This window comes from Schistocerca cancellata, chromosome 6 (genome assembly GCF_023864275.1).
Source record: "Schistocerca cancellata isolate TAMUIC-IGC-003103 chromosome 6, iqSchCanc2.1, whole genome shotgun sequence".
Classification (NCBI taxonomy): Eukaryota; Metazoa; Arthropoda; class Insecta; order Orthoptera; family Acrididae; genus Schistocerca; species Schistocerca cancellata.
Window position 1 is genome coordinate 392,158,332 of NC_064631.1, and position 16,215 is coordinate 392,174,546.

A 16,215-nucleotide genomic window follows, 5' to 3' on the forward strand; every position below is an offset into this window, starting at 1 on the left:
TATAGTTTTTGGCTCTTTCCTCGTTTAAACTTCATACAAACGATCAGAACTGATCATTTTATGGGATTTTATACCAAAAGTGGGTGGGGGGCATAAGAGAATAATTATCAGAGCTTCGGTTAGGGAACAGTCTTTAATACTTTCGTGAAACACTGAGGACATAGTTTGCGAAGATTGACATAGAATGTTTCCAGATACTTTCAAATACAATCTACGGCCATAAGAAATGTTGTTCCAAGTGCTCGCTGTGAAGTAAATGTTGAAATGTGAAGAGTAAACTTTACATGAAGGATAACATGAAGTAAAGCCTAGCCTATTTAGTGCTTGTTGTCAGAAAGCTATATTCAGTCTCGAAATTTTACGATTGATTAAGGTACAAGAAGTATCACACTGACAAATAGCTATGAATCTGAGACCAGAATAATTTCATGTGGAAACCTGGAAAGAATAATTCGTTTCAGTCATCGTCATCCAGAACCTCTCTTATACTGCTTAGCATCCGTTGCGCAAATCCATCGCCATTTCTGAAAATACGTTTACCACTTCATGAATGATAAATGAAGTGGATGACAAGAGATGCTTGTCATATGAATTAGAGTCTTTTTTAGTATTGTGATGTAAGTCCCACTTCCTAATCTGATTTTAAAAAACAAAACAAAAAACAGAAAAGAACCTTAATCAAAACACTCCTATAAAAAGCCTGTTCTGCGTAGCAATCTCTCAGCAATAAATAATAACGACCAGAATTTACATAGTAATAGGTGTATACTATAAATGTGTGGCACGAGGAAACTGTTTAAGTACGACAGAATAACAAATTTAAAAATGAAAGGCAAAATACTGAATAAAGGTTAGACAAGGTAGCCTGTCCCCGGAGTCGGAGTACCAGGCTGCCGAACTGACATATGTCTCGGCGCGGCGTGCTGTCTGAGCCTGCAGTTTCGCACTGAGTAGTGAAGATGTCCTACAGGGTTTTTTTTTCCATCACGTCAGCTGCGATAGATTTATGAAAAGAATCGGAAGCGAACATGAAATTTGTTTCCAGACGGCAAAGTGACTACGTCATATAATTGCTTCTCTCATTACACTTGTATAAGTGAGGACCGTCCGTTATGTCCATTTAGTAACGTACACGCTAAGAAAATAAAATAAAACAGAAGTTGACTTTAATGTAAATACGATAAATTTGAAATACCAATAGAGATACTTCATGAAACTAAATTCGGCAATGTGTGACAATCCCTCCCATGTACGTGAGATGAGCGTAGATGAAAAGAGCCCTGCCGAATGAGGTTGAAGGTATCCACTGCAGTAAACGCACACGCACAATATCACTCCCTTCTTAAATCGCGCCAATCCTGGGAGGACCACGAATGCTGCCTCCATCTCACCCCATCCCTTTCTCCTCCATACTCCTCCCCCATACCTCACTAGATGCAATGGTTTTGGAAGTTGTTTCATCTCCTTTTACCGTCCCATCCGTAAAAACTATCTACCTGCAATGCTTTTTCCAAACCCATGTAACCCATTTTATTATTTTGTATTGAATGTAATAAATATATACTCTTCAAAGTAGCACTTTAATGAACTATCGATACAAACAATCTTACAGAGCAAATTTATTTTATCACTGTAGAAAATAAATTACAAATTGTCCATTCATACTTTCTGTATAACAGGAAGTAAAAATCTTTTTGCATCCCCTTTATGGCCGCGCAGCGCAGTTGGCGTGGGTCACTCTCGACGTCGTCGTAGAATGGTCCGTATTGCAAGACAGACTATGCAGTTTCTTACTATTTTTGGTAGTAATGTTAGCTATTCCTGCCACAGATGCCACATTTTTCACTGCTGCATTTTTATCAGGACACGAATTCAAGTGCATCTTTATATTTCATATCTCTCAAAGGTGTGATTACCTACCAGTTAGATTCATATATACATCACCATTCCTTATAGTAGGACGGCACCCTTCGGATACTAAAGCTACATGATTGAACTGACTATTTTTTTCTTGCATTATCCGTCCTTTAAGAACAGACGTAGGGCAAAATGCATCATTGTACTTAAACGTATGTATCTCTCAAAAATATTACAGCTAAAATAGTGAGACTTATGCACAACAGAATACTTCATATTCTGTGCAACTTCTGTTTGAAAATGCTCATCAACATACATTTTTTAGGGATTTGAATTTTTAATTAGCATTGTTTCTTTTCTCGTAAACTGCAATAAAACTGGAATTTCACAGTTTACATCTGCGTAAGAAGCTAATAAAACTTGTGGAACAGATTTTTGTTTAAGGTCATAGTTGATTTGAAATTAATTTTCAGTTTTGTGTTACCCATGACTGCTCTATTTTTCACAAATTTTAAAGGAGAATTTTTCCAAGAGACAAGATAACGGGAAAGTGCTACACACGATTATTCAAGAAGTAATTCTTAACTATGCAAAATTTCAGAATGTTAGCTTTTGTTGTTCCTGAGGAAAAGTATATTATAGCTAAAAAAAGTCAGTTTATGGCAATTCACTTTACAGTTTTTATATGAGTTTGACAATATTGGTATACCTCTATTGACTAATGTTGTCCATAACCATGACCTTTATTCTCTTCTGCGTCTACCTGGAGTAACGTTAGTTATATCCACATAGTGGGAAATAAAAGACCAAAGGCATAGCTATTTTTAAAAAGGTTTCCGTAAACAGTAAAAAGCTACAGAAAAAATACATAATATGGATCTTTTTCATCGAGAGCCTGTTACAATCATTCAGCAACGTGAAATAGTACACCTGTTATCGGCAAATGGGCTCGACATCGCTAGGCAATTAGGTGAAAACTAGAACCGCTTTATTAGTGAGTATCGGTTTACATAGGTTCATAGAACGAATAGAAAATACACTGAGAGCTCATGAAACCTCTTCACACGTCTCGATGAGGGGAAGAAAGAGGTGTCAGAACTTCGGGCACTAGGATACAGAACGAAACATTAGAATTATGATTTGCATAAGACATTGTGCAACAAATAAAAAATTTACCACTTTACGGAATTATGGGAGATTCGACGACGGACGTGGCTGGCAAGGAGCGAATTAAACTGTGTACGTTGCGTCAACCTTGGGATGCTCGAAGTAAAAAGTTACTGTGTGTGTTTACAGTCCGCCGGCCTCTAGAGCAGAAACGCAGGCAACGAACACATCTAAGACTCTCTCTCTATAAACTGAGTTTCTACGTGCCCATAGTTTCGATGGTACAATTAAGAAGAAGGGTGGGAGAAAGGTGTGAAAGAAATCCTTCCAGACCAGCCAAAGAGCTGTTACATCTGCTGCAGTAATTATTGTTTGGATCTTGCACACTTTACAGAAGCTGTGATCCATTCTGCGATGTCTTGGCAACTGTGTAAGACGTCGCAAATTTAATGCTAGCCTCCAGAAAAAGAGAAAAACATATGTGTATATGTGCTACCATCTGGAGTCAACGAGATTAATCCAAATCTGAAAGTTTAACGGATGATACCAACCTCTCAGACCCAATGACCTGAAAGGGTTAAACCCTTTGAAACATTTCAGGGAAAGCTATGACCGGTCTCGGAAAACATTAGAAGAAATACTGAATGCCTAGAGCTCAATTAGAGACGACAGACTGTCACTCCCGCGGGGCTACGCCGAACAACTCCAAGTGTGAGCTACTTTTCACATGACAATCGCTATTGAAGGGTTTGGACTACGCGAAGAATTGGCCAGATCTTTATACGAGTAGAATATAAATTCTAATGTAGTCGGAGTGAAACATTCTGTAAACGCTCTCGAAGCAGCTCTTGCTATTTTTAGATCTGCAGAAGTGTTTGATAAGCTGCTAGAGAAAGCCAAACATTGTTCTATGAACCAAAATCTGAAAGACCCAAATATATCATGACCAAGAAAAATACCAGCGAGACAAACACGCTATAACATTGTCTATTCTTGACGGGATCTTCTGAACGCAGATTTATGAAAGGTGTGTTTAGAATTCTTGATCTCTTTCTGAAAGACTGATCGAAGGTGCAACCACGACGGTCTAAAGCTTTTATTCCATTTTTTAAGAAATATTTGGTGCGTCGTCCCAAATAAATCCGCCGTCTGTATGACGTTTGAACAGCTGCTCTTAGTACACAAACAACAGACAAACTTGTAAACCTGTGATGCACAGCTCGGAATGCTGAGAACCATGTTTCCCCTATTGGAAGACAACTTATTACTGAACGTGATATGGTTAAAGAATTGTTTCAGAATGTTATTCGCCTAATCACTCTGTCGTCAGCATCCTATGAGAGGTCATCCAGGGCCCTAAATCTTGCCTCAAATCAAAGACACAGTCGAGTCTCACCCAATACTCCATCTCATCTTAATCAAGGCAGGGCTGGAAAAGTCTTATGCATATCATGAGAGAGTTTGTTTCATGCGTTACGGACAGGAGAGCTACTTTCGGAAGTTGTATATAAAAGTTCTAGAGTTTTAAAAAGAAACGAATAACATTAGGATTTTCTTTTTTTCCATTAAGATTTGATACACAGTGTTTCTAAAATCTAAAACAGTAACAGAAAAAACAACAAACACCAACAGTAGAATAATAATAATAATAATAATAATAATGAGAGCAGCAGCAGCAAGAGGTGTGTCAGTGGCCGACTGTTATTGCTGTCTACCGTATATCTGAACTTTTGATCGTTGGAACTTACGGGCACTCAACGCTGAATTTCTGTTCGTAAGCAGTCTCAGAGGAAAGTAGGGCTAATGTCTTCCCACCTATGTGATGTCTTTCAAGAAAATTAAGGGAATGAGATTATTTCGAAACAGCAGGACCTATAAAAATCAGTTCAAATTTACGAATTTTGATATTAAGTCAATAGTTACTCTTTGCAAAGGAAGATGGTACTGACTGCCTAACACCTCACACTGTTGACATACATGTTAGCCTAACGGTTTTTCTGAAAGATGTATGTCTCACATTAGACGAAAATAGGGAATAGGTTGGTTTCCCTCCCCCTCTTCCTTCTGCCCTCCCCAAATGCTTCCAACAATCAGTGAAAAGGTTTACTTGCCCCACTACAACAATGGGTGAAAGGGTTTGCTTCTGCGGTCACTAGAAAGATAGTTGGAACGCCAGTGATCCGACGAGTCTTACTGCACATATACGGTACATAATCTAAGGCAAATTCGGAATGGGATGGGGAACGTTGAGTACTACCGAACTGTTAGCCAAAGCTTAGACCAATACAGCCTGATCGGAATCTGATCCCACACCACTGTTCACAGCCTATGTTTTAAAGACAGGTGCGTAGATAGTTCTGTTCATGCAGATGTCTTGTATTACTGTACCACGACATTATTGCTCCTGGTCTCCCGTGGCCCTTTTCGGAAAGACAAGTGGGTAACTTCCAAGAATGTTTGCCTATCGAAGCGGCGGGTTCCACACGATAGATATCGAACGTGTGATTCTAAATCGATCATACGACGTATGGCGGGCGTTATGATAAATTATTTGTGAGATGCTACGAAAACACAAACGATTTATGGAGGTAGTGAGTGGGATGTCTGGTATTGTAGACGTTTATTCGGCCGATTGACTCACTTGGAAGAATGTAATTCCATGCTTATGCAATGTAGAAAATTTTTTGAATTTTTGTCGGAAATGTGACGCACTACCCACACATTGGACTGACATTGGTAGAGTCTACCCAGGTTACAGCTAAAAGGGAGTGCTTCCCGTAGCATACACATCAAATGGATTTTCTGACGACGACAACATCGACGACGAGTGAGGTAAGTCGTTTCCTTTGTGATTCCTATTTCATTAACGCTCTTTTGTCGTTTATGTAGTGACCACTATAAACATGCTCATAACGTCCGCCACCACAGTCGCGTGGTCGATTTAGAATCCCACGTTAGATATCTATCGTTTGGAGACCGCGGCTTCGGATAGGCAAACGTTCTTGGAAATTACCCACGAGTGTACGTTACAGTAAACAAGTACCATAGTGTCTAAGGAAAACGCATCGCACTGTGAATTATCGCAAGATAGTTGTGCGTATACTACCGAGTGGTTCAGAGAGGTCTCGTAAAATATCAAGACGCTAAGCCGACTGAAGCACCCTCGCTCCTAAGTGCAATACTACTGTCGTCGATTAACATTTGTAATGTGTTCTGCAGGCAGTGAATGCTGGTCACACACTGACAAAACATAGTTAAATAGCAGGCAGGCGTGGTACTTACCCCCTTGGCTCTGAATATCTGGCAGAACTTGTCCTGCGTGACGGGGTCCTCGGCGCACAGCACGAAGGCGACGCTCTCCAGCTGCTCGGCGAAGTCTATCTGCTTCTCGTCCCTGCCGGACAGACAACACAAGGCACCGGTCACAACACGGCACGCACTGAGGCGGTCCGCGCCACGGCCGCCGCAGCAGGCGCCGCCTACCGGAGGCCGGCGCGGCTTCAGCCGCGGCGCGCTCGCTACATATGGGCATATCGTATCGCTCCTCTAGAAGGTCTGCCTGCCCTCAATGTCCTACGCTCGGCCAGGCGTGTAAAGTGGCGAAGGGAACTCGTTTAGTGCGGGTTCGCCAAGCTGCGACCGAGCAAAAACCCCGCGTTCTAGGCTAAAACTGACCCCACGCAAGTAAGTTAATGGCACCTTTCCCTCGTTGCGCGTCTTGTCTGCAGTGAGGCCGTTACTGGCACTGCAATGGCGGCAGGGAGACACGACCTCATTGCAGCCTCTCGTGCCTGCTAGTTTCAGTTTCAGTGCTATTAACGTCATTGTCAGAAGAATACAGAAAAAAATTGTCCTCTCGGACGTCACAGTCCTCTTTCTTACACACTATCAGTACAAAAATTTCGCCCTATGCACATTTTCGGTAGAAAATGGATGTTAAACAATGAAAACTTTATAACAGCGTAATAAGATGCACGAGAAGTATCTTCATGCAACAAATCAGCAGAAATTGTAGATTGCTTAGTTAGAATACTCGAGATGCAGAGTTTGATATTTACTTTTAAATTCGTATTTTTTGTTATTTAAGGAAGTGAGTTGAGTTGGCTCATTTTTGCTTTAGGGTTAAGGGTGGAACTGAAAATGGACGGAGCAGTGCTGACAATGGACTGAAAACACAGAGGAGTACAGTGCGTGGTAAGAGTGCAGAGTAAATGCACAAAGACAAAATGCGAAATAGAAACGGTTATACTGTTAGTATTATGTGGCCGAGCGGTTCTAGGCGCTTCAGTCTGGAACCGCGCGACCGCTACGGTCACAGGTTCGAATCCTGCCTCGGGTATGGATGTGTGCGATGTCCTTAGGTTGGTTAGGTTTAAGTAGTTCTAAGTTCTAGGGGACTGATGACCTCAGACGTTAAGTCCCATAGTGCTCAGAGCCATTTGAACTATTTTTTTATTAAGTAACTACAAGTGTTTTTGTAACAAAACTGCGGTAATTGCTGTACAAAGATTTAGAATCCAGTTTCCATGCCACACAGATTAAAATTAACAAATGAGAACAGGTAAGCGTATTCTCGCAATCGAACCTTTAAAGTCGTCAGGTGAACCCAACCTTCTAACCATTACACACTGCACGTCGTACTGAATGAAGATAGTGTTGTACATGTGTTTCCAGTGTAGCCAAATTTCCATTTTATGTCTAAAATATGCACAGTATGATACTATTATAGGCGTTTATATATTGCTGGCGCGCATGAATGGTGTGAAGACCGAGTTGGTGAATTTGTTTTTTTTTTTTTCACTCCGTGTACTTCAAAAATTATTGAGCATTGCTACCAGCATTGACAGAGCTATTATCCGGAGTTCTTTTACGCAACAATATAAAACACAGAAAGTCATCTTACACATTTAATTCTAGTATACAGGATGAGTCACAACTATTGCCACCAAGAATAGCTACGAAAGTATGATAGGAGCTGAAAAGTTTGTGGGACAAATGTTGCATGGGACAACGGGGGCCATAATATGATGTTGATCTTTTGTTGTTACGTGGGGTCGCGTCAGAGATAGACAGGCCACTTTTGTTGATTTAAATGGGATGCTATAGTTTGGTACTCAATTTCTGATAGCAGCTATCGAGACGAATCCAGTGATGTGTAACCGTAAGGTCTTTGAAGGTCAACGAAGGTCACAAAGGGGGCATGAACTTCCATTTACAAAAGGTGTTCGAAGTGATGACCATTGGTATCAATGCAGTGCTGAAATCTTCTTTTCATGGATTGAGTGGTATTCCTTATCACATCGGCAGTTATCGAAGCACGTGCTCTGACATTTCTTTTTGTATATCGTGCAAATAGTAAATATTCGTGGAATACGGCGTATCCTTCTAACGTGCCATTGACGTGTAAACACCATTCGACGGTTTCGCAATACAACACTAATAGGAACGGTAAGACTAGTATCGTCGAATCAAGCGAATGTGAATGATGTATTCCTTCGAAGAACAAGTCGATATGCTTCTCATTTATGGAGAATTCCAACGAAATTCAGTGAGAATTAGAGACTTATACGCTGAAAGATATCCTCAACGTACTCATCCTACGCGTCGTACATTTAAATATATGTATGATAAATTGAGAACAACTGAATTTTTTACGCATCGAAAAGATATCCGGCAAAGGAAAGTTACTATCGAGGAAACGGAAACAGGTACTATTGCCACTTTGGTTCGAGATCCTAGTATTAGTTCGCGTCAAATCGCAAGGGAATCTGGCAGAGTAGTGTCGTTCGTGTTCTGCGTCGCCATGAATATCATCCTTACCATATCAGTGTCCACCAAGAATTAACTGGTACGGGTTGTATGCGTCGCATTGAATTCTGCCGATGATCTCAACTTCAGATTCAGAGGAATGACCCATTTATTAATTTGATTTTATTTACTGACGAGGCTACATTCACGAACCCTGGAAATGTTAATTTGCATAACATGCATTACTGAGCAACTGAAAATCCATGTTTGCTGAGACAAGTTGCATACCAAAAACCGTGGTCGGTGAACGTATTATGTATGGTGTGGCATTCTGGAGGACAGAATTATAGGCCCCTATTTCATCGAAGGAAATCTTAACGGTAGGAAGTACACTACATTCCTGCAACAAACATTAGGTCTGTTATTGGAAGAAATATCTTTAGAAACAAGGAACAAAAAGTAGTATTAACACGATGGGTGTCTGGCACAAGTTTCACTGATGGCTATATATATATATATATATATATGGCGTGTGATGAGGGCCTCCCGTCGGGTAGACCGCTCGCCTGGTGCAAGTCTTTCGATTTGACGCCAGTTCGGCGACTTGCGCGTCGATGGGGATGAAATGATGATGATTAGGACAACACAACACCCAGTCCCCGAGCGGAGAAAATCTGCGACCCAGCCGGGAATCGAACCCGGGCTCTTAGGATTGACAGTCCGTCGCGCTGACCACTCAGCTACCGGGGGCGGACTGATGGCTAGAAATGAGTTGCAGAGACGATTCCCAAATCGTTGGACTGCACACGGAGGAGATGTGTCGTAGCCGGCTCGTTCACCAGACTTGACTCTTCTGAATCTTTTCTCGTAGGGAATCGTAAAAGACATTTTTATAAAGACGTTCCAACTACACCTGAAGATATGCGAGAGAGAATTGTCAGACCATGTGCTTCGATAAGTGCCGAAGTGATGAGGAATACCACTCAATACAAGATTACAGCACTGCATTGATACCAATGATCATCACTTCGAACACCTTCTGTAAATGGACGTTCATGTCACCTTTGTGACTTTCGTTGACCTTCAAGGACCTTACTGTTACAAATCACTGGATTCGTCTCGATAGCCGCTATCATAAAATAAGTACCAAACTATAGCATCCCATTAAAAAAAAGTTAATCTTCATATCTCTGAAGCGACCCCACCTAGCAACGAAAAACCAACGTTATATTATGGCCCCTGTTGTCCCATGCAACTTTTGTCCCACAAACTTTTCAAACTATCACACTTTCGGAGCTATTCTTAGTGGCAATAGTTAGTAACTCACCCTGTATAAGCATTTTCCTTAACGTACATCAACGGCCTGCTGACCAGTTTCCAAGGATGTTAGTAGAGCGCTCGATCAAGCGAACAATAAAAAATTTGTACCCATATTACAGGATCATTGTATAATTTATAATCTTGCATCAAACATATATCAAATGTACTTCACCAGTCTTGTTGAAAAACCAGTAAGGAGAGAGGAAATGAACTTGAGTGGAGAGTCAAAACTAGTCAATTCGATCATGAAGGTAGCCGTAGAGAAAACAGATTGGAGAAAGGAATGACTAGCACTGAATACGTAGCATAGATTTAAATCTGTGCCGTAGGGCCATAGGTGTGGTCATGGTCGAACTAATTAAAAGATTTTTGAGAGAAAAGGAGAAATAACTACATGCTGTTAAGGCTCAGAATTGTTACTATTCACGTTAACTTTAAATCTGCCCTTGGCAAATTTTAAGAACGGCCTTCGCTTCTTAAAATGGAAAAATCATTATTTTATAAACCGTTAATGCTAAGTTGACTAGGTGTCAGAAATGTTACCTACGATGGGAAGGTATCATTCATGGCTTCATTGTGGAAAGTAAAGATGAGATGCTGTTAACAGTAGTTTGCGAGTAGTTCTAGTATTTTACCACATGTCTTTTGCATTTACGATGACTGGTATATAAATAGTAAATTTAATGTTTCAAAGAAGAAACAAAACACCGTAAAAATGTACGACAATGTCTCGGTCATTTCGGCTACAGCATCATCTGTTATTGTTAAGCCCTTCCGATGCTGTGAACAAGACGCAGAGAAAATCTCCACACTCTGTTTAATTTTGATTCATATCATGTCAACACGTTCATTACTGGCGTTCATACAAAATAAAAAACTCTCCGTCACAACACGCTTTGGAAGGCCCAACGGTACCAACCCGCCGCCGTGTCATCCTCAGCCCACAGGCGTCACTGGATGCGGACATGGAGGGGCATGTGATCAGCACACCGCTCTCACAGCCTTATGACAGTTTACGAGACCGGAGCCGCTATTTCTCAATCAAGTAGTTCCTCAAATGGCTCTGAGCACTATGGGACTCAACATCTTAGGTCATAAGTCCCCTAGAACTTAGAACTACTTAAACCTAACTAACCTAAGGACATCACACACACCCATGCCCGAGGCAGGATTCGAACCTGCGACCGTAGCAGTCCCGCGGGTCCGGACTGCAGCGCCAGAACCGCTAGACCACCGCGGCCGGCAGTAGCTCCTCAGTTTGCCTCACAAGGTCTGAGTGCATCCCGCTTGCCAATAACGCTCGGCAGGCTGGATGGTCACCCATACGAGTGCTAGCCTAGGCGACAGCGCTTAACTTCGGTGATCAGACCGGAACCGGTGTTACCACTGCGGCAAGGCCGTTGGCGTCATACAACAGAAGAAAAAATATTGATAATTTCGCAGACAGCTGTTTGCCGATCTCCAAAGACCAACATTTAATGAGAAATGTATGAATAGAGATAATTTTAATTGAACTTCCAGTTCTTAGACCACAGTAAGATAGAGACTTTAAACTCCGCAAGAATAATGTTCACATTGCTGAACGAATCGTTCACTCTGCAGCAGAGTGTGCTCTGTGTTGGAGCTTCTTGGCAGAATAAAACTGTGTGTCAGATTGAAACTCGAACTCGAACTCGAAACCTTTCCTTTCACGGATAGTCCTCTTATCAATTTACACTGTAGTCTCAAGGTCTTCATGATCAATAGAATCAGTAACTGCTGTGCTAGACAATCAGTGTCCACAGTTACAGATAGCCTCATTACCAGTAACTGTGCGTTCGTGAAGACTCAACTCGGGTTTAGACAATAATGCAGGGAGTTACTTGATACATAATTGTGGCGCTACAGTCTGGAACCGCGCGACCGCTACTGTCGCAGGTTCGAATCCTGCCTCGGGCATGGATGTGTGTGATGTCCTTAGGTTAGTTAGGTTTAAGTAGTTCTAAGTTCTAGGGGACTGATGACCTCAGAAGTTAAGTCCCATAGTGCTCAGAGCCATTTTTTGAACATAATTGTGGCATCAATACAGCGCATTTTCAAACTGTCGCTACAGCTAACCGAAGGCATAGAGGCGGGAAGCCTGTTACACCATAGCTGACTGAGTTAGTAGGCTTTGCTAAGGCGGAAAAGGCTGAACGCTATTGCCAGTTATCAAGCAGTGCGACAGTTGTGTCATGACAGGTGAACATTCCTTAGGGCGCTGTGTGGAAGAAAGATTAGATCTTAAAGTTCTTTGAACGTCGAGTTCATCGATAAAGGAGAGTAAATTCCAATTCGATAAGAAAGCCATAGACAGACCAAAGCTAGTTTTTAACTAATCATTCTAGCATTCGCTTTGAGTTATACAGAAGAAAAAACAACGAAATAATAAGACATTTTTATGTATTAAAATTTTACATTTCCGCTATTGGAAACGCCCTATTTACTGATCTACAGCCATTGTTTAAAAACAATTTACATGCATTGTGTATTTAAATGATAGAAAACTGATAATGAGGAGGGTGTTACAATAGGGTGTTGGGTCTCAGGTTCACGGGAGAAAATTGAAGTGTTTCTTGTTGTTTGTAGCTGAGTGCGTCGTTTATGAGTTGGTGTAGGATATGACTGGGTGAACTGTTGGACGGCTTTTTGAACCTCCGCTTCGAATCGAGTTTCTTAACCGTTTCACTTTATCTCACTGTTCTCAAGGTGCTTCGAAACATTCTGAAACTGCATCTGCAGAAGGTTCGTCTCGCACAACATCTTAAACAACAGGCGGCACATCATTTTAACGAATTTGTTTCTCTCTTCTTCGCAAGGATTGACAATGACTTTCCCCGTGCAGTCATTTCATGAAACACACCGGAAATGTTTGAAAAAAAAAAGTAGTTCAAATGGCTCTAAGCACTAAGATGTGAAGTCATCAGTCCCCTAGACTTAGAACTACTTAAACCTAACTAACCTAAGGACATCACACACATCCATGACCGAGGCAGGATTCGAACCTGCGACCGTAGCAGCAGCGCGGTCCCGGACTGAAGCGCCTAGAACCGCACGGCCACATCGGCCGGCGGAAATGATTGGAACTTAATCTACGAGGGCTCTCCCGAAAGTAGATTACGTTTTCGCCTGCAGCAACAATGTGCGGGGCTAGAATGGCCATGTTGTTGTCTGAGTGTTTGTCCGTTCAGTCGGCATCCGTCGTGCCGGCGTGAGATTCGTGTCGTTCCCCTTCTTTTCACGATAACAATGTGTGCCTCAATTGAAAATCCCATGAGTTGTGAACTGCGGTCAGTAATAAGGTTTCTGATCGCAAAAGACTAAAAACCGATTGAAATTTTTTAGGCAACAGTATGAAGTGTACGGGAACCACTGAAGGTGGAGTCCACCAGTGGTGTATTAGGTTTAAAACTGGCCGAACTAATGTTCAAGATGAAGAGGAGGGTGGACGACCAAGCATTGTGACTGATGAACTGGTCGCAAAAGTCATGAGAAGATTCAAGAAAACCGCCGATTCACAACGACGCAGCTCTCGTTTAGTTTGTCGCAAATTTCACGAAGTTTATTGCACCAGATCGTTGCACAAAAGCTAGGCTATCACAGGTTTTGTGCAAGATGGGTATCAAAAATATTCACAGAAAACCGCAAGAATGAGCGTGTATGGCTGCATCATTGACGTTTCTAGACTCTTACGTAGACTCTTACGAAAAAGATGGCGACTCGTTATTTAATGGAATCGTAACTGGAGACGAGATATTGGTCAAAGATGTGAACTGCGAGACGAAATTGCAGTATATGCAGTGGCAAACAAAAATCCCTCTGAAAGACCAAGAAAAAGTTTGCGAACGTTTTCTGAAAAAAAAACATTATGGTGACTGCTTTTTGGGATGTTTTGAGCAGCCACAACAATAAACGATGCGAGGTATATTCAAACTTAGGGAAACTTAAGAAAAGATATTCAGAATGAGCGTAGAGGGAAGTTGACCTTAGAAAATTTGTTCTTCCGCGACAACTCTTGATCACACACGGCAAATCACTCTCGGGAAGCATTCGATGCTTTTAAGTGGGAGGTGTTTCCTCATCCGCCGGACATCCCGGATCTTGCACCCAGTGACCACCACCTATTTCCAGCGATGAAGACTGGTTCGCAATGCGGTGCTCTGACGACGACGCGGAACTGCGGGAGGACGTGACTAACTGGTTGAAGTCTCAGGCGGCAGAATTTTATGAAATGAATTTCAAAGCTTGTTCATCGCTATGATAAGTGCTTAAATTTGTGTGTAGACTTTGTTGAAAACTAGTATTTAAGTGTCGCTTGTGAATGAATTAAACCGAGCGAGGTGGCGCAGGGGGTAGCACACTGGACTCGCATTCGGGAGGACGATGGTTCAAACCCGCGTCCAGCCATCCTGATTTAGGTTTTCCGTGATTTCCCTAAATCGTTTCAGGTAAATGCTGGGACGGTTTCTTTGACAGGACACGGTCGATTCCTTCCCCATCTTTCTCTAATCCGATGGGACCGATGACCTCGCTGTTTGGTCTCCACCCCTAAATCAACCGACCAACCAAATGAATGAAAAATCATTTTCTCTATACCTTGTTTCTTTATTTTAATGCCAACATGTAATCTATCTTCTGGATGGCCCTCGTATATCCCTAGCTTACTTCTTGGTGATCGGGATACGATATTGCTATTTCTGATGCACCGCACGTACAAATTTTGTCTGAAGGATTTGAACTGTTTCGAAACAGTGAGAGTATATGCAAATCCGAAAATAATGAAATGTTTTCTCAAATGCCCCGTATAACACACAACTTCAGTTGTCCTCAAACGTACTTAAACTCTTAAATATATTTAACTATACATTCTCAGTTTGATGTAAACTATACCATATGCGTAGGTATTTGTATTAAGTAATTTACCAAATGCACTTAAGTTATCGAACAGAAAATGGAGATTTTTGCATTACTGTAGTTAATAACTGAAGAAACCGACTGTGTAGTGGGAGTGAACTAGAGAACTAACCAGAGAACACATAAGTTTCGTCTCTTCTAATTATTTGCTACTGACATCTGATTGCCTGTTTCTTTTATATTTGTGCAATTGTAGTCAGTATTCATTTGTTCATTTAGCTTTCCCTCCAAATACGTGTTGCTGCAAGTTTTTTCCTCATCCAGTCTCAGCAGAAACATTTCTCCGTAATATCCATATCTGCAACTAAGATCGCTAACTTTGCACTGACTCGAAGGAGACGTGGAATTCTTCATCACCAGAATGTGCGTATGTTTGATGGAGAAATGTACTTCTTATGTGCCGCTATTTGGAAGGCGCATGCTGTGTGCTGTATGTCATTCTCTTTCTTCCTTCTACATAGCCAGCCGGGGTGGCCGAGCGGTTCTAGGCGTTTCCGTCTGGAACCGCGCGAATCCTGCCTCGGGCAGGGATGTGTGTGATGTCCTTAGGTTAGTTAGGTTTAAGTAGTTCCAAGTTTTAGGGGACTGATGATCTCAGCAGTTAAGTCCTATAGTGCTCAGAGCCATTTGAAACATTTGAAACTTCTACATACCCACTCTACAATAATATAAACACAACACAACACGTCACACCAAATTTCATTGACTGATTGGAAAAATACCACAGGAAACAAATATTAACACATTGGATCCGGAGGATTGATATTCCCGTCTATAAATTTTAATTTAGATTTATAACGGTTTCCAGCAACAGCTTTCAGCGAATTCTGGGATCTTTCTACGTTTAATCCAAGCATTTTCGTCGCTCCAAATGACCGCAACGTCGGCATGAAAACACTACAGTCCATAACATTTTTCGATAGATAGTAAAAAAAAAAAAATGTCTGTTCAGGTTATCTATTGGTGCAAATGCTTGCGTGAACGCTTCCAGCGACTGACTTATGTGATCACTGATAGCCTATAACTGTTTCCGAATTTTTTAAACATTGCGTGAGCATGTATTATTAAATTAACTCTACCTTGAGGAGTAATTAAGAAACATGAAATGATATTTTTTTTGTAATAATAAGATGCACAACTATTCGTACGCCACTGGTCATTAAAATTGCTACTCCACGAAGATGACGTGCTACAGACGCGAAATTTAACCGACAGGAAGAAGATGCTGTGATATGAAAATGATTAGCTTTT

At 41.5% G+C, this 16,215-nt stretch overlaps 1 protein-coding gene across 1 annotated transcript in view; it reads right to left on the minus strand.

The window, feature by feature from the left end:
* The window catches only part of LOC126088344 (NADPH oxidase 5-like), a 460,603-nt gene that overhangs the window by 243,625 nt on the left and 200,763 nt on the right, over positions 1 to 16,215 (minus strand). The window contains exon 4 of the mRNA XM_049906479.1: positions 6,247 to 6,358. Coding sequence (XP_049762436.1) covers positions 6,247 to 6,358 — 112 coding nt within the window. The remainder of the gene's footprint in view (positions 1 to 6,246; positions 6,359 to 16,215) is intronic.